This window comes from Xenopus tropicalis, chromosome 7, assembly GCF_000004195.4.
Source record: "Xenopus tropicalis strain Nigerian chromosome 7, UCB_Xtro_10.0, whole genome shotgun sequence".
NCBI lineage: Eukaryota > Metazoa > Chordata > Amphibia > Anura > Pipidae > Xenopus > Xenopus tropicalis.
In genome coordinates this window covers 114,129,339-114,155,769 of record NC_030683.2, presented here as the reverse complement: position 1 = coordinate 114,155,769, position 26,431 = coordinate 114,129,339, and the positions used below count along the sequence as shown (strand labels likewise).

Here is a 26,431-nt window from a genome sequence, read left to right as displayed (position 1 = left end):
TAGCACCTCTATACAAGCTAATGGCATAATGATGTACATAAAGATGTTTTATAGTTCTGTGAGGCAAATGATACCTGTTGGCAGCAATAAATTCTATGCAGTCTCTCTTGCTTCACCTTTATTTCCATATAAATAAAAGGGACAAAGGAGTTTGATTATTGATTCTGTAATGATTCTTTTAATGGACAAACATACATGTTGCTCATAGATGTAACAGTGAGTTGTCACAGACCATAGATTTATTGCATTTGCATTTATTACTGACTGACCAGTGAGTTGATGATAAGAAAATATTTAGTTATAATATTGCCCTTTATTCTAACATCACACCCCAGTAACAGCTCGTTCCCGGAGACCCTGGCACAAGTACAGAACCTTAGATAATGAATATCAAATAGATCATTAGTTTGCCCAAATGCTAATTAGTATTTCATTTCCATGCTGAAGACCAGTTACTTTTTGGTTATATATCATAAGTGAGTATGGCATAGCTGTCTACTTATTATTCAGTTCAACAACCCTTGGGGCCCATAGTTGGCTCAGGCCCCTTTTGCTCACAGAGAGAGGTTAAAGACTTTAGTATCTGCAACATTAAATACGTGTTCACCTAAAAATTTTCTATAACTGCCCTTCAAGATGGGTTCCATGGGCCCAGCTAAGGTTCTGAAGACCCCAAGGGGGGCAGCCTCACCATTTGGGAACCTTTGTGTTTAAATGAAATATAAAGGATGATTAATTTTAAAATTATGCCTTAAGGCTAAGGGGCTGATTTACTAACCCACGAATCCGACCCGAATTGGAAAAGTTCCGACTTGAAAACGAACATTTTGCGACTTTTTCGTATGTTTTGCGATTTTTTCGGATTCTGTACGAATTTTTCGTTACCAATACGATTTTTGCGTAAAAACGCGAGTTTTTCGTATCCATTACGAAAGTTGCGTAAAAAGTTGCGCATTTTTCGTAGCGTTAAAACTTACGCGAAAAGTTGCGCATTTTTCGTAGCGTTAAAACTTAACGCTACGAAAAATGCGCAACTTTTCGCGTAAGTTTTAACGCTACGAAAAATGCGCAACTTTTTACGCAACTTTCGTAATGGATAGGAAAACTCGCGTTTTTACGCAAAAATCGTATTGGTAACGAAAAATTCGTAAAGAATCCGAAAAAATCGCAAAACATACGAAAAAATCGCAAAATACCGATCATTACGAAAAAAACGCAATCGGACTCCATTCGACCCGTTCGTGGGTAAGTAAATCAGCCCCTAAGACTTATTTAACAGACAGAACCCCACTTCTGATAATGGTATAGCAGACTACCAGCTCAACATTTAGCAGTTGCGTAAGTGGGTTCTGGCCACTGTATTAAGAAAATGAGCAGTACCCCAGCTTCTAAGGGTGCTACTAAGGGTGCAATGGTTAAAGCACTATGGTACAAGGTTAAGTTTACAGAACCTAAACTGCTCTCTGTATTACCCTGACCCCCATGCAATAAAAGGCACTAAGTTTGCCCAGTAGCAGGAACCCATAGCAACCACTAAGAAATCTGAAGTCCCTTAAGATGTTAGAATAAAGAATATGGATTATTATAAGCTTTAAATAAGCAGAACAGGCCCAGTTCCATGACACAAAATATTTATTATATAGTGTTATATCCCAGCCCCAAACATTGGGACGAGTCAAACAGATTTTCCTGATTTGGATCCATTGGACCTATATATTGTATAGGATTTGTAAGAAGTTGCAAACTTTCCCGACACAGTCTTGTGATATTGGTTGCACCGGCATGGTAATGGTCAGCACCTAGAAAATACAACCAAGCGTTATATTTAATGGGGATCCTGCAGGCCAGGAAGCAAACTTTATGGCATCTGAAATAATGTGCATCAATGTAAACACAGATATATATATATATATATATATATATATATATATAAAGTTGCAGAATGGAGAGCACACCCGAATTCAAATGCGATACCTGGGTGCACGAGCAGTAGTAATAGAATAAAGGAAAAATTGTCGGCACTCACAGGATTCTCACGAAGGATACTCACGGACAACAGACCATAGTAAGATGCAATAAAGTGAGATTTATTGGTCCAACGTTTCGGTTCTTTACTAGAACCTTCGTCAGGGAAGCTACTATGGTCTGTTGTCCGTGAGTATCCTTCGTGAGAATCCTGTGAGTGCCGACAATTTTTTTTACACACTGACTCATGTAAGTGATATTCAATCAGCAAGAAAACGAAAACTTGTCTCGGTGCTTTAAAAAAAAACCAAAAACAAAAAAGCTTATTGCCTATGGGAAACTACGCATATGCACTATATATAAACTATGAGGACACAAAATAAGTGATGCCGAGTAGATTACGCCTGCACAGCTATTTTATACCAGTGAAGGAACAGCAGCATCTATTTTAAGCAACTGCTATTCTCAGAGGAGAGATAAGGTAGAAGTGTAATGCAAATATGCAGCTAAAGGATCTGTGAACACAGCAAGTTAATGCAGGCCCTGCCCAATGAATTCTAATCACCAACAAACCAGTGTCCCATTTGACCAGAGCAAACCTTACCTGATGTATAAGGTTTAATTCAATACGCCTTACCCAACATATAACAATACAAACACAGAGTTGACCTTTGGGCAGCAATGAAATATGGTGGCTGTGCATTTATCCTGGGAATGTTTCCTGCTAAATTTTTTTCATGGTGCTGCAGGAAAGTTGCCTATGTGGCCAGAGCCGGACCAACACAGGAGAGCGCCCAAGGCAAGCCCCTGGCTTCATCCCCCCCACCCTGCAACTCTCCCCTCCTGACAGCACCACTCTTTCCTGGCACGCCATTACCTCCCCATTCCACCCCCATATGCAACTCCCCATCAGCTAGCAACTCTCTCTGACCTGCCCCCACCGCTGACATTTCTGCTGGGCTGAAGACACAGAGGCCAGCTGAGGTATATACCCAGGGTCCTAACCCCCCCCAGGCATGTGCCTTTTCTGCCTACCCCTAGTTCCAGCCCTGCAACCTTAAAAATCCATATTTTTTTCTTACATAGAGTAGATATACCTTGATAGCCATGGTCTGGGCAGTGTGGTATGTTAAGAGAGTAACCATAAGCAAGGCCACATGAAACTAAAACTGCAGCTTGCAGAGTATACGAGACACACCCAATGATGGTGCATAAGGGGCTCCCTTATCTATAAGTTTAACAGGCTGCAGCTGAGGGAAAGGAGGAGTTTATTTCCACAAAGTCTTCTCAGCGGACTGCCGATTTGTTTCGATTGTACTGAGAGGGATCAGGAAGTTTTATTTCCCTGTATGGATTGTTTAGTGCAAGAAATAACAAAAAAAGTTCATAATTATAGGGGGTACCTTGTATCCATTTCCTGAATGATGGGCTTTGATTTTGTTCTGATGTTTTGGTCAGAAATGGATCCCATGAACTTACGATTCTTCAGCATTCGCCAGTCTGCAAGGGGGAACATGAAAATATGATTGAGGATTTTATAAAAAGAAAAATATATAAATGATTAATTACATAGAATAAGTAGTTATTTAAAGTCTGCAGGATTCCAGTTGGTCTTTTAAATAAAATGTGCATAGATACTTGTAACCAATGATACAATTCATTTTCAGCTCCCAAATAAGCGCAGAAGGGCAGTTTATTGGAACCCTACACTCCTTCCTGCCCCTGCTCTGGCTGTTATTGTTTGATATGGAGGTAACACAAATTGCTACAAAGTTATGTAAACTGCATACGTTTAGGGGCCCGATGATCTTGCTGTGGGGCCCTATAACTAGTCAATAGTAGTTTATAAAGACATAAACATAAAAATAATTACTGTGCTACTAAGTCAGTGGCGTTTATACAAGTTGCTTAAGATTCTTTAAAAGTAAAGTAGGAATTTGCCTGTAAATAGATCCCAATATAAACAGCTGATGTTACTCTATAATAAGCAGTTCATATAAACAGGTAAAAGGAATAATTACTGTACTAATAAGTCAGTTAATTGGGGGCAGTGGAATTTACCTTAAAGAGATACTGAAACCAGAAATTACATTTTTTTACATCTATCGTAACTTGTCTTTGAGTGCTATTATACCATAATTTTGCATTAGAAGCTATAACTGACAGGCTGAGATGGGACAGTCAGGTTTAGGAACTTCACATAACAATTACAGGTATAGGACCCATTATCCAGAATGCTCAGGACCAAGGGCATTCCAGATAAGGGGTCTTTCTGTTTCTGTAATCATACCTTGCCTACTAAAAAATCGATAAAACATTAATTAAACCCAACAGGATTGTTTTGCCTCTAATAAGGATTAATTATATCTTAGTTGGGATCAAGTACAGGTACTGTTTTATTATTACAGAGAAAAGGGAATCATTTAACCATTAAATAAACCCAATAGGGCTGTTCTGCCCCCAATAAGGGGTAATTATATCTTAGTTGGGATCAAGTACAGGTACTGTTTTATTATTACAGAGAAAAGGGAATCATTTAACCATTAAATAAACCCAATAGGGCTGTTCTGCCCCCAATAAGGGGTAATTATATCTTAGTTGGGATCAAGTACAAGTTACTGTTTTATTATTACAGAGAAAAGGGAATCATTTAACCATTAAATAAACCCAATAGGGCTGTTCTGCCCCCAATAAGGGGTAATTATATCTTAGTTGGGATCAAGTACAAGTTACTGTTTTATTATTACAGAGAAAAGGGAATCATTTAACCATTAAATAAACCCAATAGGGCTGTTCTGCCCCCAATAAGGGGTAATTATATCTTAGTTGGGATCAAGTACAGGTACTGTTTTATTATTACAGAGAAAAGGGAATCATTTAACCATGAAATAAACCCAATAGGGCTGTTCTGCCCCCAATAAGGGGTAATTATATCTTAGTTGGGATCAAGTACAGGTACTGTTTTATTATTACAGAGAAAAGGGAATCATTTAACCATTAAATAAACCCAATAGGGCTGTTCTGCCCCCAATAAGGGGTAATTATATCTTAGTTGGGATCAAGTACAGGTACTGTTTTATTATTACAGAGAAAAAGGGAATCATTTTTAAAAATCTGAATTATTTGATTATAATGGAGTCTATGGGAGATGGGCTTTCCGTAATTCGGAGCTTTCTGGATAACGGGTTTCCGGATAACGTATCCCATACCTGTATAACGTGCTTATGTCCAATCAATGGTACATCTATCATACACATTTATTAAAGGAGACATTTTATATAACTTTCATATCCAGTTATAATATTCATCCTCCCTGAAAATGTGAAATCATGCAGAAAGAAAGATGTTTTCAAAGCATTTTACCTCCTAAAACTGCCATAATATGAGAGCTGCATACACAAGCTTTCCAGTGTGAAGCCAGAGCCAAATGAGACATGGGAGTGTTGCTGCCCACTCTATGAATATTCACTTCACTTAAATGTGTCATTGAAGTCTATGAGGGCCGGCGGCCCAGAGTCACATACTGAAGAGTCTAAACCGGAAGCTGGCTAAAGGTCTGGGTAGAGCACAGTTTTCAAGCAGTTATGGACATATTTGAACCCAAAAGTATTAAAATAAAAGCACTTCCTTCTATGTTACATGGTTTAGTGCATTGTAAATATTTATGGTTTATATCCCCTTTAAAATTGCAAAAAGAGGATTGGTGGGGAAATGTGAATGCAGCCACTGAAAAAGTCAAAACAGCACCCGAGCGTCTCTGACAGACACACTTACATGTACTGGGACTGGGGGTCAAGGGAGAGTCCAAAAACTAAGGAAGGGGCAAGAATCCCCCCCACTGGGAAAACGAATGAATGTAAATCTTACAACTCCAAATGCAAATTTCACTAAAAACAACACATTGAGCAAAAAAAAAAAAAAAAACCAAAACATCGGAGGAACGATCTCATGCGGGAATCGAACCCTAACCCTGGATTCCCAGCCCACCCAACCTTACCAGGGTGTCGCCCCAGTCCAATTGAGCTATCCTTCCTCTCAACTGTAGTAGGTACTTTTTGGTCTGTTGTCCTAGCGTGTTGTCCGTTACAGAAGAGCAGTTGGCATCTTCTGTGGAAATGAAACATTCCGGCCTAAAGCCTGTGTAACTAGGGAGACTGTCTCATAAGTAGAGAGTTTGCGCGCAGCTCTATGTTTAACATCGAAATAGGCTAAAAAAATCTTTTTGAAAAACGTTTGACCTGAAAGCAGTGGCTTGTGTGCCCATCCCAGCTGGACCCAATAATGAAAATCTTCTTGCGTCAACTCCACTGACACCCAATGCACTGAATTTTAATTAACACATTAAATCAATGAGCTGCTTATTATAGATGAACGTGAGCTGGTTATATTACACACAATAAGGGGCCTGCCAACATTTTTTGTACTGCGCACGTGTGTTAATGGGGGGCCCTATATAAATAGTTCATTTCTTTAACCAGCACTTTATTTAAGAACAACGTACAGACAGAATCTTCATTCCGGTTATCAAGAGTGGATTCATTTGACCATTAATTATATCAGAGCTAGTAACTATCAATTTTTATCATATTGTTACACTGCATGTAGATTTGTTCACCTGATTCCCCCGCCCCCACCATTTTTATTTATTAAACTTATTTCTAAGGGTTTCAATAATATTTATGGTACCAAGTACATTTACCATTTACACAACACACAGCAGGTTCAGTTTCATCAGAAGCACAGAAATGCCAACTAACCCCATGTGACTAGGGTCATAGTGATCCAATTCTGCATTATTTAAAATCTAATAAAGGTATGGGATCCCTTATGTGGAAACCCAATATCCAGAAAGCTCCGAATTACGGAAAGCCTGTCTCCCATAGACCCCATTTTAATTAAATAATTCAGATTTTTAAAATGTATTTCCTTTTTCTCTGTAAAAATAAAACAGTGCTTTGTATTTGATCCCAACTAAGATTTAATTAATCCTTAACGGATGCAAAATAATCCTATTGGGTTTAATGTTTTATTGATTTCTTAGTAGACTTAAGGTATGGAGATCGAAATTATGGCAAGACCCCTTATCCGGAATACACTTGGTCCAGAGCATTCTGGATAACAGGTCCTATACCTGTACCTCTTCACTCAAAAAGGAAACATAAAAGAAAGGTCTTAAATATGCCTGGAATGGACCATCATCATCTCCTAATGACACAGGGTTGGTCAGTGTCTCTGAGAGCTTGTGTTTTGTGATTATCCAGTAAAGTTAATCAGTTATGTGGCCAGGTTTGTACAACTTTTTTTGCATATTTGTGGAATAAAAGGTGCGTTTTGGGATTTGGGTACCATTAACTATAACCATGTAAAATGGATTTTAGCCTCTGTATGTTTATGTTAAAAGGTATTTGCCAGATTCCTTTCATTTGGGGAGTTCTGTGGCTTATCCATTGATAAAATTGTATGTCATTCTATTTCTTAATTGGATAATTAATGGTACTACAGGTATAGGACCCGTTATCCAGAATGCTCAGGACCAAGGGTATTCCGGACAAGGGGTCTTTCCGTAATTTTGATCTACATACCTTAAGTCTAATAAAAAATCAATAAAACATGAATTTAACGCAATAAGATGGTTTCGCATCCAATAAGTATTATTTACATCTTAGTTGGGATCAATTGCAAGGTACTGTTTTATTATTACAGAGAAAAGTAAATTAGTTTTAAAATTCTGAATTACTTGATTAAAATAGAGTCTATGGGAGACGGGCTTTCCGTAATTTGGAAGTTTCTGGATAACGGGTTTCCAGATAAGTGATCCCATACCTGTACTAGTACCCATTGTAAATCAACTCACCAAATTCAGTAGGTGATCCAGGTGCACAAGGCCCAGTGAGACGCAGCCTGTATTTACAAAACTAGCACATTATATACAGTGGGACGCAGCCTGTATTTACAAAACCAGCACATTATATGCAGTGAGACAAAGCATGTATTTACAAAAAAAGCACATTATATGCAGTGAGACGCAATCAGTATTTACAAAACCAGCACATTATATACAGTGAGACGCAGTGAGTATTTATAGAAAAAACACATTATATACAGTGAGACGCAGTCAGTATTTATAAAACCAGCACATTATATGCAGTGAGACACAGCCTGTATTTACAAAGCCAGCAAATTATATACAGTGAGATGCAGCCTGTATTTACAAAACCAACACATTATATACAGTGGGACGCAGCCTGTATTTACAAAACCAACACATTATATACAGTGGGACGCAGCCTGTATTTACAAAACCAGCACATTATATACAGTGGGACGCAGCCTGTATTTATAAATCCAGCACATTATATACAGTGGGATGCAGCTTGTATTTACAAAACCAGCACATTATATACAGTGAGACGCAGTCTGTATTTACAAACCCAGCACATTATATGCAGTGAGACAAAGCATGTATTACAAAAAAAAGCACATTATATGCAGTGAGATGCAATCAGTATTTACAAAACCAGCACATTATATACAGTGAGACGCAGTGTGTATTTATAGAAAAAACACATTATATACAGTGAGACGCAGTCAGTATTTATAAAACCAGCACATTATATGCAGTGAGACACAGCCTGTATTTACAAAACCAGCACATTATATACAGTGAGATGCAGTCTGTATTTACAAAACCAGCAAATTATATACAGTGAGACGCAGCCTGTATTTACAAAACCAGCACATTATATACAGTGAGAAACAGCCTGTATTTACATGCTTCCATGTACTGGGACTGGAGGTGAAGGGAGAGTCCAAAAACTAAGGAAGGGGCAAGAATCCCCCCCCAGTGGGAAAACGAATGAATGTAAATCTTGCAAAATTTTACCTTGCAAAATATTCAATAAAAACAACACATTGAGCAAAAAAAACCCAAAAAAACAAAACATCGGAGGAACGATCTCATGCGGGAATCGAACCCTAACCCTGGATTCCCAGCCCACCCAACCTTACCAGGGTGTCGCCCCAGTCCAATTGAGCTATCCTTCCTCTCAACTGTAGTAGGTGCTTTTTGGTCTGTTGTCCTAGCGTGTTGTCCGTTACAGAAGAGCAGTTGGCATCTTCTGTGGAAATGAAACATGCCGGCTTAAAGCCTGTGTAACTAGGGGGACTGTCTCATAAGTAGAGAGTTTGTGCGCAGCTCTATGTTTAACATTGAAATAGGCTAAAAAAAATCTTTTTGAAAAACGTTTGACCTGAAAGCAGTGGCTTGTGTGCCCATCCCAGCTGGACCCAAAAAAAGAAAATCTTCTTGCGTCAACTCCACTGACACCCAATGCACTGAATTTTAATTAACACATTAAATCAATGAGCTGCTTATTATAGATGAATGTGAGCTTGTTATATTACACACAATAAGGGGCCTGCCAACATTTTTGTACTGCGCACGTGTGTTAATGGGGGGCCCTATATAACCAGCACTTTATTTAAGAACAACGTACAGACAGAATCTTCATTCCGGTTATCAAGAGTGGATTCATTTGACCATTAATTATATCAGAGCTAGTAACTATCAATTTTCATCATATTGTTACACTGCATGTAGATTTGTTCACCTGATTTCCCCGCCCCCACCATTTTTATTTATTAAACTTATTTCTAAGGGTTTCAATAATATTTATGGTACCTAGTACATTTACCATTTACACAACACACAGCAGGTTCAGTTTCATCAGAAGCACAGAAATGCCAACTAACCCCATGTGACTAGGGTCATAGTGATCCAATTCTGCATTATTTAAAATCTAATACAGGTATGGGATCCCTTATGTGGAAACCCAATATCCAGAAAGCTCCGAATTACGGAAAGCCTGTCTCCCATAGACCCCATTTTAATTAAATAATTCAGATTTTTAAAATGTATTTCCTTTTTCTCTGTAAAAATAAAACAGTGCTTTGTATTTGATCCCAACTAAGATTTAATTAATTCTTACCGGATGCAAAATAATCCTATTGGGTTTAATTAATGTTTTATTGATTTCTTAGTAGACTTAAGGTATGGAGATCGAAATTATGGCAAGACCCCTTATCCGGAATACACTTGGTTCAGAGCATTCTGGATAACAGGTCCTATACCTGTACCTCTTTACTCAAAAAGGAAACATAAAAGAAAGGTCTTAAATATGCCTGGAATGGACCATCATCATCTCCTAATGACACAGGGTTGGTCAGTGTCTCTGAGAGCTTGTGTTTTGTGATTATCCAGTAAAGTTAATCAGTTATGTGGCCAGGTTTGTACAACTTTTTTTGCATATTTGTGGAATAAAAGGTGCGTTTTGGGATTTGGGTACCATTAACTATAACCATGTAAAATGGATTTTAGCCTCTGTATGTTTATGTTAAAAGGTATTTGCCAGATTCCTTTCATTTGGGGAGTTCTGTGGCTTATCCATTGATAAAATTGTATGTCATTCTATTTCTTAATTGGATAATTAATGGTATTACAGGTATAGGACCCGTTATCCAGAATGCTCAGGACCAAGGGTATTCCGGACAAGGGGTCTTTCCGTAATTTTGATCTCCATACCTTAAGTCTAATAAAAAATCAATAAAACATGAATTCAACGCAATAAGATGGTTTCGCATCCAATAAGGATTATTTACATCTTAGTTGGGATCAATTGCAAGGTACTGTTTTATTATTACAGAGAAAAGGAAATTAGTTTTAAAATTCTGAATTACTTGATTAAAATAGAGTCTATGGGAGACGGGCTTTCCGTAATTTGGAAGTTTCTGGATAACGGGTTTCCAGATAAGTGATCCCATACCTGTACTAGTACCCATTGTAAATCAACTCACCAAATTCAGTAGGTGATCCAGGTGCACAAGGCCCAGTGAGACGCAGCCTGTATTTACAAAACTAGCACATTATATGCAGTGAGACGCAGTCAGTATTTACAAAACCAGCACATTATATACAGTGAGACGCAGTGAGTATTTATAGAAAAAACACATTATATACAGTGAGACGCAGTCAGTATTTATAAAACCAGCACATTATATGCAGTGAGACACAGCCTGTATTTACAAAACCAGCACATTATATACAGTGAGACGCGGTCTGTATTTAAAAAACCAGCAAATTATATACAGTGAGATGCAGCCTGTATTTACAAAACCAACACATTATATACAGTGAGACGCGGTCTGTATTTAAAAAACCAGCAAATTATATACAGTGAGATGCAGCCTGTATTTACAAAACTAGCACATTATATACAGTGGGACGCAGCCTGTATTTACAAAACTAGCACATTATATACAGTGGGACGCAGCCTGTATTTACAAAACCAGCACATTATATACAGTGGGATGCAGCCTGTATTTGTAAATCCAGCACATTATATACAGTGGGATGTAGCTTGTATTTACAAAACCAGCACATTATATACAGTGAGACGCAGTCTGTATTTACAAACCCAGCACATTATATGCAGTGAGACAAAGCATGTATTTACAAAAAAAGCACATTATATGCAGTGAGATGCAGTCAGTATTTACAAAACCAGCACATTATATACAGTGAGATGCAGTGTGTATTTATAGAAAAAACACATTATATACAGTGAGACGCAGTCAGTATTTATAAAACCAGCACATTATATGCAGTGAGACACAGCCTGTATTTACAAAACCAGCACATTATATACAGTGAGATGCAGTCTGTATTTACAAAACCAGCAAATTATATACAGTGAGACGCAGCCTGTATTTACAAAACCAGCACATTATATACAGTGAGACGCAGCCTGTATTTACACGCTTCCATGTACTGGGACTGGAGGTGAAGGGAGAGTCCAAAAACTAAGGAAGGGGCAAGAATCCCCCCCCCCAGTGGGAAAACGAATGAATGTAAATCTTGCAAAATTTTACCTTGCAAAATATTCAATAAAAACAACACATTGAGCAAAAAAAAACAAAAAAAACAAAACATCGGAGGAACGATCTCATGCGGGAATCGAACCCTGGGTTCCCAGCCCACCCAACCTTACCAGGGTGTCGCCCCAGTCCAATTGAGCTATCCTTCCTCTCAACTGTAGTAGGCACTTTTTGGTCTGTTGTCCTAGCGTGTTGTCCGTTACAGAAGAGCAGTTGGCATCTTCTGTGGAAATGAAACATGCCGGCTTAAAGCCTGTGTAACTAGGGGGACTGTCTCATAAGTAGAGAGTTTGCGCGCAGCTCTATGTTTAACATCGAAATAGGAAAAAAAAAACTTTTTGAAAAACATTTGACCTGAAAGCAGTGGCTTGTGTGCCCATCCCAGCTGGACCCAATAAAGAAAATCTTCTTGCGTCAACTCCACTGACACCCAATGCACTGAATTTTAATTAACACATTAAATCAATGAGCTGCTTATTATAGATGAACGTGAGCTGGTTATATTACACACAATAAGGGGCCTGCCAACATTTTTGTACTGCGCACGTGTGTTAATGGGGGGCCCTATATAAATAGTTCATTTCTTTAACCAGCACTTTATTTAAGAACAACTTACAGACCCCTTATCCGGAATACCCTTGGTCCAGAGCATTCTGGATAACAGGTCCTATACCTGTACCTCTTCACTCAAAAAGGAAACATAAAAGAAAGGTCTTAAATATGCCTGGAATGGACCATCATCATCTCCTAATGACACAGGGTTGGTCAGTGTCTCTGAGAGCTTGTGTTTTGTGATTATCCAGTAAAGTTAATCAGTTATGTGGCCAGGTTTGTACAACTTTTTTTGCATATTTGTGGGCTAAAAGGTGCGTTTTGGGATTTGGGTACCATTAACTATAACCATGTAAAATGGATTTTAGCCTCTGTATGTTTATGTTAAAAGGTATTTGCCAGATTCCTTTCATTTGGGGAGTTCTGTGGCTTATCCATTGATAAAATAGTATGTCATTCTATTTCTTAATTGGATAATTAATGGTACTACAGGTATAGGACCTGTTATCCAGAATGCTCAGGACCAAGGGTATTCCGGACAAGGGGTCTTTCCGTAATTTTGATCTCCATACCTTAAGTCTAATAAAAAATCAATAAAACATGAATTAAACGCAATAGGATGGTTTCGCATCCAATAAGGATTATTTACATCTTAGTTGGGATCAATTACAAGGTACTGTTTTATTATTACAGAGAAAAGGAAATTAGTTTTTAAATTCTGAATTACTTGATTAAAATGGAGTCTATGGGAGACGGGCTTTCCGTAATTTGGAAGTTTCTGGATAACGGGTTTCAAGATAAGAGATCCCATACCTGTACTAGTACCCATTGTAAATCAACTCACCAAATTCAGTAGGTGATCCAGGTGCACAAGGCCCAGACCCTTCTCAGTCAATGAACAGGAGAATGGGGGCCTCCAGGCACACGGAAAATCCACAGGGCCGCAAAATAAAAGTAAAAATATTCTTTATTAAGGTTGAATTAAAAAACAAACATCTCTAATGTCTCTACACATATCGTGCCCCAGGGCACTTAACGTTCCCATTTGGGTTGATGCAGAATACCTTAGCATAACTTAAATAATACAAAGGGAATAATGCACTTATGTATTTAAACTAAAATCACATTCTACTCCCTGACTTGCACAAGCACAATCAAAGCAGAACCAGCAGTCCACTAAGACGAAAGCACATTATATACAGTGAGACGCAGCCTGTATTTACAAAACCAGCACATCATATACAGTGGGACGCAGCCTGTATTTACAAAACCAGCACATTATATACAGTGAGACACAGCCTGTATTTAAAAAACTAGCACATTATATACAGTGAGACGCAGCCTGTATTTAAAAAACCCAGCACATTATATACAGTGGGACGCAGCCTGTATTTACAAAACCAGCACATTATATACAGTGGGACGCAGCCTGTATTTACAAAACCAGCACATTATATACAGTGGGACACAGCCTGTATTTAAAAAACCAGCACATTATATACAGTGGGACGCAGCCTGTATTTACAAAACCAGCACATTATATACAGTGGGACACAGCCTGTATTTAAAAAACTAGCACATTATATACAGTGAGACACAGCCTGTATTTACAAAACCAGCACATTATATACAGTGAGACGCAGTCTGTATTTACAAAACCAGCAAATTATATACAGTGGGACACAGCCTGTATTTAAAAAACTAGCACATTATATACAGTGAGACACAGCCTGTATTTACAAAACCAGCACATTATATACAGTGAGACGCAGCCTGTATTTACAAAACCAACACATTATATACAGTGGGACGCAGCCTGTATTTACAAAACCAGCACATTATATACAGTGGGACGCAGCCTGTATTTATAAATCCAGCACATTATATACAGTGGGACGCAGCTTGTATTTACAAAACCAGCACATTATATACAGTGAGACGCAGTCTGTATTTACAAACCCAGCACATTATATGCAGTGAGACAAGCATGTATTTACAAAAAAAAGCACATTATATGCAGTGAGATGCAGTCAGTATTTACAAAACCAGCACATTATATGCAGTGAGACACAGCCTGTATTTACAAAACCAGCACATTATATACAGTGAGACGCAGTCTGTATTTACAAACCCAGCACATTATATGCAGTGAGACAAGCATGTATTTACAAAAAAAAGCACATTATATGCAGTGAGATGCAGTCAGTATTTACAAAACCAGCACATTATATGCAGTGAGACACAGCCTGTATTTACAAAACCAGCACATTATATACAGTGAGACGCAGTCTGTATTTACAAAACCAGCACATTATATACAGTGAGGCGCAGCCTGTATTTACACGCTTCCATGTACTGGGACTGGAGGTGAAGGGAGAGTCCAAAAACTAAGGAAGGGGCAAGAATCCCCCCCCAGTGGGAAAACGAATGAATAAGGGGTCTTTCCGTAATTTGGATCTCCATACCTTAAGTCTAATAAAACATTAATTAAATAGGATGGTTTTGCATCCAATAAGGATTATTTACATCTTAGTTGGGATCAATTGCAAGGAAGAAAAAGGAAATCAGTTTTAAAATTCTGAATTACTTGATTAAAATGGAGTCTATGGGAGACGGGCTTTCCGTAATTCGGAGGTTTCTGGATAACGGGTTTCCAGATAAGGAATCCCATACCTGTACTAGTACCCATTGTAAATCAACTCACCAAATTCAGTAGGTGATCCAGGTGCACAAGGCCCAGACCCTTCTCAGTCAATGAACAGGAGAATGGGGGCCTCCAGGCACATGGAAATCCACAGGGCAAAAAAAAAGTAAAAATATTCTTTATTAAGGTTGAATTAAAAAACAAACATCTCCAATGTCTCCACACATATCGTGCCCCAGGGCACTTAACGTTCCCATTTGGGTTGATGCAGAATACCTTAGCATAACTTAAATAATACAAAGGGAATAATGCACTTTTGCATTTAAACTAAAATCACATTCTACTCCCTGACTTGTACAAGCACAATCAAAGCAAAACCAGCAGCCCACTAAGAAGAACCCCCCACCCCCCTTCCCCAAGCTGCAGCCGGCAAGGCTGTGAGATAAAGAGCAGATCATACAGATGGTTTCTCCGTTGACTGCAGATTTGTTCTGACTTGAGGACCAGGAAGTAGAATGAGACCTTACATTTTAAGTGTTTGGTGCAAGAAATAAAAACCGTTTTCTAATTAAAATTCTAAGCAAAAAGTGTTTTGAGCCCTGTTCATTGCACTAAGTTTCCTATTAAACGACAAGTAATTATATAATGTCATAATGAAAAGTGATTAAAGGAAACATTTCATATCACCTTCATATTCAGTTATATGATTCATCTATCTTCAATCTATGGAATCTTGCAGAAAAAAAACCGATTGAATGCATTTTACCTGCTAAAATCATTTTTATATCAGAGCTGCAGAGAGATCTTCACTCTTCTGAAGCCAAGCTACAATGAGAGGTGGGAGTGTCTCTTCATTCTCCCACAGGAAATGGTCACAGCACTGACTGACAGGCTGAACTCTGCTGTAACAGGGAAGCCCCTCCCTCCTCCCTGCCTGTGTATCTGTTACCAGTCTGCACATAGCTGGCCTGCGCTCCTGCCTGATCTTTACTTTTGGAGTTGTTGCAGGAAAAATAACAAAAAAACCCAGTTTAAGGGGCTGATTTACTAACCCACGAATCCGACCCGAATTGGAAAAGTTCCGACTTGAAAACGAACATTTTGCGACTTTTTCGTATGTTTTGCGATTTTTTTGGATTCTGTACGAATTTTCCGTTACCAATACGATTTTTGCGTAAAAACGCGAGTTTTTCGTATCCATTACGAAAGTTGCGTAAAAAGTTGCGCATTTTGCGTAGCGTTAAAACTTACGCGAAAAGTTGCGCATTTTTCGCGTAAGTTTTAACGCTACGCAAAATGCGCAACTTTTTACGCAACTTTCGGAATGGATAGGAAAACTCGCGTTTTTACGCAAAAATCGTATTGGATCCGAAAAATTCGTAAAGAATCCGAAAAAATCGCAAAACATACGAAAAAATCGCAAAGTACCGATCATTACGAAAAAAACGCAATCGGACTCCATTTGACCTGTTCGTGGGTAAGTAAATCAGCCCCTAGGTGTCAAAGTAAAAGTTACAGGGAGTTGCATGTAAAAAACTCTCGGGACACGCCATAAAAAGCGGGACAGTTGGGGGGTATGCCCCAGCTGGTTGTCCAAATAATTTTGTGCACGAAGTGGACAGGAGACTTACACAACAGAGTAAAGGTGTTTTACCTGACAACAATGTATAGCTACTGTAAAGAACCCTGATCCCTTTGCCTATGGATCAAGTCAAACTGTAAAATGGGCCATACATTATCCAGCACATATTGTTACAGTCTGATTTATGCTGTATATGCTGTATCAAGCAGTATTTGAATTCAGCCATTTAAAGGGAGGAATCGGAGCCACCACAGACTGGCAGTACAGCCACGTGCTTTTGTACCGGATGTGGCAGTTTTATCTTGGAAATCAGCATGAAAATGCGTATCCTGTTGCAAACAATCTTTCTCCCCACAAAATGTGGGTTTTTTTTGTTTTGTAAAATCCTGTTTTCGGAATCCCTTTGTTGCACAGATACAAATGGAGATGGCGTCCTGGATGAACAGGAACTTGAAGCTCTGTTTACCAAGGAGGTAAGGGCTTCTGCCCCTGTTAGTATTTCTAAGCTGACTGAATAAATGTCTTGCTGTCTACTTTTTGAATTTCTTGTGTTGCTGTATCTCTCTCATATGTATGTATCTATCAAAAAATATATATATATCTATCCCTAAATATATATAATCTTCCTGAAAGGGGTGTGTGCTTTGACTTATCAGCTCCTTGAGGACGACATGGTGGAGATGGAAGAGGAGAGATTGCGTATGAGAGAGCACGTCATGAAAAATGTATACGTAATTGTATTCACTATTTCTGGAACACACTTTGTACCCCGGGCAGTGTAGTGATTATGTGCTAGCTGTTGTTGGAGGAATTAATAGCTGGAAATAATTTGTATAACCAATTTCTTTGTTTATTATATAATGATATAGATATCGATTGGACAGGTTTAAAAATCTCACAGTGATGACTGAATCAGCTCGTTGTCCTCGCTCTGACGGGCTGTATTCCCTAGGGCCAAACGATCAGATCAGTCCGTTATTGCCCACCTCAAGGTGGGCATATAAGGGAAGAATCTGCTCATTTGGTGACTTTGTATGGCAGCTTAACAGTGCATACAGTCTCTCCTGTTCTGCACAGACAATACAGTAGCTACCGTCCGCTTAGTAAGATGTTGTGGCTTGCAAACCCAGCACACACAAACTAACATCAGTACTAACTGTAAATTTTAGTATCACAATAGCCTTGGATACTATGTTTGTTCAAGAACTCATCCAGGCCCCTCTTATAGGCATTAACAGAATCTGCCATTACAACATCACTAGGAAGGGCATTCCCCAACCTCACTGGGAACCTAAAGGGGGGGCCTCTGGTGCGCTGATCATTTTTATGGGAAAAAAGAACATCCCCTATCTGCCTATAAGCCCCTCTAATGTACTTGTTCAGAGTAATATTTTCCCCTTTAATAGCATTTTTTCCAGACACAACAACCCCAACCCTGACAGTCTCACCTCACAGCTTAAATCTTCCATCCCCTTTACCAGTTTAGTTGCAGTCTCTGCACTCTCTCCAGCTCATTAATATCCTTCTTAAGGACTGGAGCCCAAAACTGCACCGCATACTCAAGGTGAGGCCTTACCAGGGACCTATAAAGAGGCAAAATTATGTTTTTATCCATTGAGTCAATGCCCTTTTTATACAAGACAGCACTTTATTTGCTTTAGTAGCCACGGAATGACACTGCCGGGAATTTTAGTAAAAGAGGGGTCATCCTTAAAATCCTGTTCTCATCCATGAAAAGAACAAAACTGTGGGTATTTGTTATTTCCATAAAGTGAATGCCAGTCACTCATACATAAAGGTGTAGTGGACCTAGCAATAAAAAAAGGCAAACAGTGCCACAATACACATACTGACAAAGTCTTTTTGTTTTAGGTGGACGCAAATCATGATCGCTTGGTCACTCTCGATGAGTTCCTAAAATCTACTGAAAGAAAGGAATTTAATGAAGCTGATGGATGGGAGGTGAGAGCTTGAATTGTGCTATATTGTTGTTACCTAACAACACACAGTTCCCAGAGCAGCCACTGCCACTTAATGGGTTAAATGCCAAGGAAATAATGCATTGATGTGTACAGCTTAATACAGCAAACCTATTTGTTTAATGTAAAGTAATAGCCACAGGGAGCACTGACAACATTTTTAGTCTGGATCATCCAGTGCCTTTGGGTAACATGTCTCTTGGTCATATTGATGTACCACTCACACACAGAAATATGGTTAGCCAGTTCAGTTATCTGCTACTCTGGTTCAGTATCCAGTCTGCTCCCTATGGGCAGATTTGCCCTATTAAATACTTCTTTGACAATGCTGCATTTTGTGGGCTGCCATTCTGTACATTCCGATCTGTATTGTTCATAAGGTCCATTCTATGTCCCAAATTCCCATTAAATCAACACTCTAGTCTGCAGGTATTATACTCTTTTACAATATCTGCAGAAAAAGTAGAATTAGTTGGTACTGTGTAAGTACAATATAAGGGCACTTTGAACTGGTTAATTGAAGAAGTAGCATAAGCCACTGCCTTTATGAGGTATAAGAAATTATAGGTTTGCACGTGACCCATACATGTGGGGCCAAACTTGTGGTTGGAGATGCATTGCCTTAGACTGTAAAGTCAGATAAGCTGGGTCTTCATATGACCTATATTGGGTATATGTGTTAACTCAGGCTTTATTGTGATTGACAGTAGATGAAACATAGGTTTACACAGAAGAGGAGCTGCGCAAATTTGAGCAGGAGCTTTCTGCCCAGGAAACCAGCGGGCAGAGGAACTTCGGAACATGAGCAGTTACAGCAACAGCAGATAGTGCTGGATGCTCAGAAGAAGGAATACCAACAGGTACAGTGACTGCTACCAGGGCAAAATAAAATGGGCACCGTTGGAACATCCCCTTACATACTGAAAGGATCTGTGGTAGGAATATAGATTATTGCACATGAGCCACAAATAACCCCATTGCCACCCAGATGCTGCTCTGAGACCCCAGAAAGGTTAGTTCCACTTTAGTCTGTGCTATTTACGTCATGCTCTTGCTTTTCTTCAGGCTGTTATGCAAATGGAACAGAAAAAAGCCCAACAGACGGGAGCTGAAGCTGCTGCTGGTCCAAACGGGGAGCTGAAGTTTCAGCCTGAAGCACCACACGCAGAATCAGAACATGGTAAGTCTCGTCAAACAGACATTTGCAGTGATCGAACATAGGTTCCCTGGCTGTTGGGTTGACCCAGCTGCAAAAGTCTGCATCTTCTCAGGTTAAGGTTGCTGCCCAACAGTTAACTTCATTAAAAAAATCAAAACATCCTTCAAGGATAAGTAAACTTTAAAATAAGTGAATTGATGCGATTGTTATTTTAAAAACTTTTGCAATTTACATTCTTAATTTATTTTTAATTTCAATCAATTAAGGAATAAAGTACAATTAATATGAATGACTTTGTCACAACAGCTCCATCTGCTGGTCAGTTTGTGACCATGATGTTGTCAGAAAAAGAAAGAGGGCTGATCTGATGTTCTTCTGGTTAGGAAAGTTGTGAGAAACCTCAGATAACATTTCCCACCTCAGATAACATTTCCCACATATTTCCTAACCAGAAGAGCCAGAACAGACCAACCCTCTTTCTTTCTCCTGACAACTTCCTTGCCTGGATCATGGTTGGAAACTGTCCGGCATGTGGCGCTGTTGTAACAACATTCATTCATATTAAAAGTATATATTTCTCATATTTGGGAATCTTAAAAAAACATACCGAATGGAAATTGCAAAGCTTCTTAGAATAGCACTATCAATTTTACATTCACTTATGTTGAGAACGTTACATCGGTGTTAGCTGAAACACTTGTATGAACCTCACCGGCTAGATCCTGCAGGGGGCAGTACTATATGCCTCAGATTTTCCAGCCAGTTCACTATGCCTTGCTTGCAACAGATATGTACAATGACAGACTGCTTGTAGTTTAGCTCATAATGCTGCCAGTCGCAATAAATCTCTATAGGATTTCAGCAATAACTCCCTTGAAGTTCCTCTGCACAAGTAGTGTCACATCAGACATGCCTCCATGTGAGAGAGCGGTCACATTATGGTAGCCTTTCCAGTAGTCACCTGCTAGTCTTAATCTGGGGATCAAGTATATTAAATCTGCTTATTCCTACAGCTAAACCAGTGGAAGAGCAACCCAAACTAGCAGAACAGAAATCAGACGTTCATCCTGCAGCCCCAGGAGAGGCAGACGGTCACCCAGCCGGACAGAAGGAGCCTGAGGTACCTCACAGCCAAGGACAAGACCAGCAAGCACATCCTGGTCAGCCATAGGGGGAAAACCCAAAGAGGACAGTGTGTGGAGGCACAGACCAGGCAAATCTCTAAGCAGATATGCTGAGAAGATCCTTCTTGCTCGGCCTGCCACCCTCCTGAAACTGAAAGTCAAGGGACGTGCAATCAACCTCTGGGTTAATACTGTACATCAGGGCTAAACACTCACATGTAAAAAAACAAAAATAAAGAAATAAAAGCTAAAACAAATGTGGGACCAGAGGTCACTTAAACCCATGTAAAGCACCTTTTGCTATCATGGCTTTTAGTGATTTGATGTTTTTGGCAAATGCTGCAAATCTGGCATAAAACTGTGGCTGTTCCCTAATGTACCATCTCCTCCGGTACAGCGAGAATGGCTTATGTACTAACATGGTGCAATGATTCTCTACTGCAATATCTATGAACCCCCAGAGAACTGCATTTGATCAGGGAAAGCTGATTGGTTAGTATGTCCGTGTTACTCCATAAGCTCTACAATATGTTCTGTAGTATTCTTCTAGCAATCTCATTATACTGTAAATGGGACTGGCCTTTTTATGACAGAGGCCTTCTGATAACAGGGATTTCAGTCTCGGGGCCTCAAGCTGTTGTTATACTACTACTCCCAGCATGTCGGCTGCTTTCAGCTGCCATTAAGGACTGGAAGCGCTAGTTCAACTATTCCTTTGAAGCCTTGATATATGGACATCACTGTTTATTTTTCTTACACCTTTGAGTTACACCTTTTGGTTACTCAAGGTACGCCATTGTCTCAGCTCTGATATCCTCTCTCTTTCTCGCTCGCTCTCTTTCTCTCTCGCTCTCACAGGAGCTGTATTTAGGAAGAAGAGATGGTACATGGGTTTAGGTTTTTGTTACCCTTTAATTTCTTCCTCCCTTCTGTACTACTTTGTTGTTTTTAAAAGCCCCAAGTGTTGTTTTAAAGTGTATTAAAGGGAAATCGTATTGAAAATTGAGTTTCTTATATCAAATTTTTTGTTTGTGTTTCATCAGGATCAGTGTTAGTATTACTTGCCCCAGGCAGTCCCTGGACAAATGATGTTGAGACATTTGAGGCACACTAATGGTTTTGCCCCTCTGGACCACGTCGGCAGCATATTGGCTTAAGTATATAGGGGCCTTCCAATGTGTCTTGACTGATTTTTCAGTCAGATATCTATTGGGCAGATTAGATTCCACTGGGAAAGACTGTATTGGTGGACAAGCCCATATTATGCATATTAAGATCCAATCAAACCATCAGATCAGCCCGATATGCCCAGCACGAGTGACCCAATCAGGCAAAATACTGCTCATCACCAAACGACTAAATCTTTGCCCAATATGGACACCCATGTGCTGGGCCATATCAGGTAAATCTGTTTGGCCCCAGTCTGATCTAAAGCTTGGCTCATTCCCTTCACTCTGTACATTGCTGTGAATAATGAGCTTCCCTGTGGCCTATAGGTTACATAACTTTAGCTGATAAATTATAGCAAAGTACAGTACATTCACTGATTGTGCACAGGAGAATGCATTTCATTTAGCAGGCTCACTAAATAGGACAGTCACAGCATTTGGGGTAGAATACCTAGGGGCTGATTTACTAATCCACGAATCCGAATCTGAATGAGAAAACTAATATTTTGCGGCTTTTTCGTATTTTTGCGATTTTTTTCGTCGCCGTTATGACTTTTTCGTAAATTGTCGCGACTTTTTCATAAACATTACGACTTGCGCGAATTGTCGCGACTTTTTCATAGCCATTACAAATTTCGTGAATTGTCGCAACTTTTTCATAGCCATTATGACTTTCGTGAATTGTCGCGACTTTTTCATAGCATTACGACTTTCGCGAATTGTCGCGACTTTTCCATATTGAGCACTCGAAAAAATTTGCGACAATTCGCGAAAAAGTCGCAAAATACCGATCATTACGAAAAAAACGCATTTGGGCGCTTTTCGGACGTTCGTGGATTAGTAAATGTGCCCCATAGAGTAGGTATATAGCCTTGTTGGCTAGCTAATGCTGCTGGGAGCTATAGTTTAGCAACAGCTAGAGAAGCAGAGATTTGGTGCAGTTTCTTGTGTAGTTTGTGCAATATGGATGTTCTGTCGCAGCAGCAGAATCTGTTGGGAGCTAGCCCATCTCAAGATTGCCGCAATACAATAATGGGGTGCAGGGGTTATGTATAGCTGTACTGTTTCCTCCTTCTGCCCCCCCATCCTCAGTTGTGATGGTGCTGTTTGTTACCCACCATGTTTTCCAGCTGTGACTCCCTAATTAAACCCTTCTGATGCTCATCATTCTGCTGGCTTGTCCCTGATTGGTAGACTTGTTATGTCTATAAGAAAAGCCACATCTTTCCCACAGAAATGTATCGTCCAACTGCGCTAAGGCTACTGCAAGGCCAAATTCTATTCATGCTGGAACTGATAGGGTTTGTAAACTGTAAGAGGATGGTCTTGCTCTAAAAAAATTGCCTTTCACTAGTAGGTAATAAGCAATTTTACAAACAACCACAAAAATGGTACTACAGGTATAGGACCCGTTATCCAGAATGCTTGGGACCAAGGGTATTCCAGATAAGGGGTTTTTCTGTAATTTGGATCTCCATACCTTAAGTCTACTAAAAAAATCAATAAAACATTAATTAAACCCAATAGGATTGTTTTGTCTCCAATAAGGATTATTTATATCTTAGTTGGGATCAAGAACAGGTACTGTTTTATTATTACAGAGAAAAGGGAATCATTTAACCATTAAATAAACCCAATAGGGCTGTTCTGCCCCAATAAGGGGTAATTATATTTTAGTTGGGATCAAGTACAGGTACTGTTTTATTATTACAGAGAAAAGGGAATCATTTAACCATGAAATAAACCCAATAGGGCTGTTCTGCCCCCAATAAGGGGTAATTATATCTTAGTTGGGATCAAGTACAGGTACTGTTTTATTATTACAGAGATAAAGGAAATTCGTTTTAAAATTCTGAATTATTTGATTAAAATGGAGTCTATGGTAGACGTGCTTTCTGTAATTCGGAGCTTTCTGGGTAACGGGTTTCCGGATAAGGGATCCCATACCTGTACTAGTACCCATTGTAAATCAACTCACCAAATTCAGTAGGTGATCCAGGTGCACGAGGCCCAGACCCTTCTCAGTCAATGAACAGCAGAATGGGGGCCTCCAGGCACATGGAAAATCCACAGGGCGGCAAAAAAAAAGTAAAAATATTCTTTATTAAGGTTGAATTAAAAACCAAACATCTCCAATGTCTCTACACATATTGTGCCCCAGGGCACTTAACGTTCCCATTTGGGTTGATGCAGAATACCTTAGCATAACTTAAATAATACAAAGGGAAAAAAAAATTACCATACATATGGTTCTGTTAACTTCTTAATTAATAAATATTCAACAAACCTATTTAATGTGTCAATTAATTTATACAACATTATTAGTGGCAATAAATCTACGTTTGTGGATGGAGAACCATTGTGGTCAAATGCCCTTCCTGCTAGCACCCAGACACTCAAAGCCATAGACCTAAGGGCGCTGAGCAGTACAAGAAAGTAACCATTTCATGCCCCAATGTCCCTTGGGAAAAATATGAATTTTACCTCTTCAGCTGTCGAAAGTGTGCGCTGAAAGTCAGAAAGAAAGGGAGAGAGAGCACGCACATCAAAAGGAGTGATCAATCAATAATTCCCATAGCACAGGTACGCCAAACACAGATAATCACCCGGTGTAACAATACAGGGCACCCACCATGTGCAACCCAATTGTGAGAATCAGAAAAAGAATGAAACTTTCCAAATGTTGACGACGTGACGTCAGAAGATGTTCCAGTCTCAGGCCCACATGTTTCATGGATGGACAACGGAGAGGAAATACAGAGTCTTTTTAAATCAAGTAACATGGAAACATGCAAGTGCTCTAAATGGATCAGTACACCAAGAACCTTGCTTATCTGATGCTAAATAATGTGTATCAGATCTACAGAGCATCAGGTCTCATTCACCTCATTCCACTCCATAGTTCCCTTGGGCTCTGGTACACTGAGTGCCCTATACCTCTTGAATCCTTTCAACCTGAGGCCTTTTAAGAGCTAATATGACCTCACACTTCCACCACAGAATTATGCTTGTAACAGGAAAACACCAACGTTTACCTCTAAGTGGGAAAACCTAGAGTATACTCCCTGCTATGAGGAGTGCCATTTATGGCTTCTGTTCATGAAACACCCCTGGGCTGCAAGGTATTGTTCCCTCCTACTTATGTGATGTCACATTAGGAGAGGCCATTGGTAGATAATGAAGTTAAAACTGAAATCTTAGCCATTAAAGGGGACAAATTGCCTAATTCTGAAAGAACCTTTACATTTACCCTTTCATTGCAGGATGCCACCCAATTCCCATCTTGTGGGCAGACAGCCTCACTAATACATTCCTCAGCCGACACCTCTGTTGACCTGACACAGACCTGAAGCATATTGTGCTTTGTGTGACAACAAAGTTGTGTTTAACTAAAGGTGCAAATTCCCACATCTACTGTGCTTCTGGGGAATAAGCATTAGGGCACGCGCACTATATATTATTTGTTATGGTCTGGGTAATGAAGGTGATTTTAAAGGCTGAATGTCTCCTTTCTATAAAACTATATAATCATGGAATTATTCCAACATGGAAAATACAAAAAGAAGACACAGTAATCCTTAAGGTTTATGGCCCACGGGAGATTATTTGCACACTATAAATCTTCTCTACTCTCCCAGAAATGCCTTCCCACCAGTAATAATATAAATCACAGGTGGGAAGGCATACACATCTCTTTGTTGTGTTGGATGTTTCTCCTTCTAAATCTGGGCTGGTGGGATACCTTTGGTCTACGGCTGCTGCACCAAGGCCATTCATCCAACCATTCAGCCAACAAAACACAGGCTTGGTCTGTCTCAGTGCTGGCTTGAAGTGATGATGAACGAAGACAATGTGAATTTCCTGGCTGGCTATGAGGTCCCACCATTCCAGTTATTGTGTTGGGTTGAAAACCCAAACATACTGTTCTTCCACTTCAGCTTATTCTTCCGCTTCTTCTTCGTCTTCCACTTCTTGTTCTTCTTCTTAGTGCCCCGCATTTTCTAAATGCTACTTCTCCTACAGTTTTAGGGGTACAACACCCAAACTCCCCACACTTCTTGGCCCTAAAGTGCAGCAGGTTGCTTGTGCTTTTCTAAGCGATCCCACCCCCTGTCCTTTTGTGGCGCCGCTCCGAACCCCCCAATTTCCCCATTGACTTTGACAGGGAAGATTTTCAAACTGCTGCCACTCTTACAGTTTGGAGCTACACCCCCCAAACTCGAATAACATAATAATCGGGTCACCCCGAATGCTGGATGACCCCAAAAAGGGAATAGCCAACAACAGGCAATTCAATTTCCCCCATTGACTTTAATGGGGGAAT

At 39.6% G+C, this 26,431-nt stretch overlaps 1 protein-coding gene and 1 long non-coding RNA gene across 2 annotated transcripts; both read left to right on the top strand.

The window, feature by feature from the left end:
- Positions 1-17,335: 17,335 nt before the first annotated feature.
- On the top strand, positions 17,336-18,606 carry LOC100492700. Its single transcript, XR_004223615.1, has 2 exons — positions 17,336-17,401; positions 18,549-18,606. It is a non-coding gene; the product is annotated as an uncharacterized LOC100492700 (long non-coding RNA).
- A 759-nt stretch (positions 18,607-19,365) lies between these two features.
- Positions 19,366-19,891, top strand: LOC105945162 (nucleobindin-2-like). The gene is made up of 2 exons (XM_031906028.1): positions 19,366-19,515; positions 19,721-19,891. The coding sequence occupies exons 1-2, from the start codon at positions 19,366-19,368 to the stop codon at positions 19,874-19,876; spliced, it is 306 nt and encodes a 101-aa protein (XP_031761888.1). The 3' UTR covers positions 19,877-19,891.
- The last annotated feature ends 6,540 nt before the right edge of the window (positions 19,892-26,431 follow it).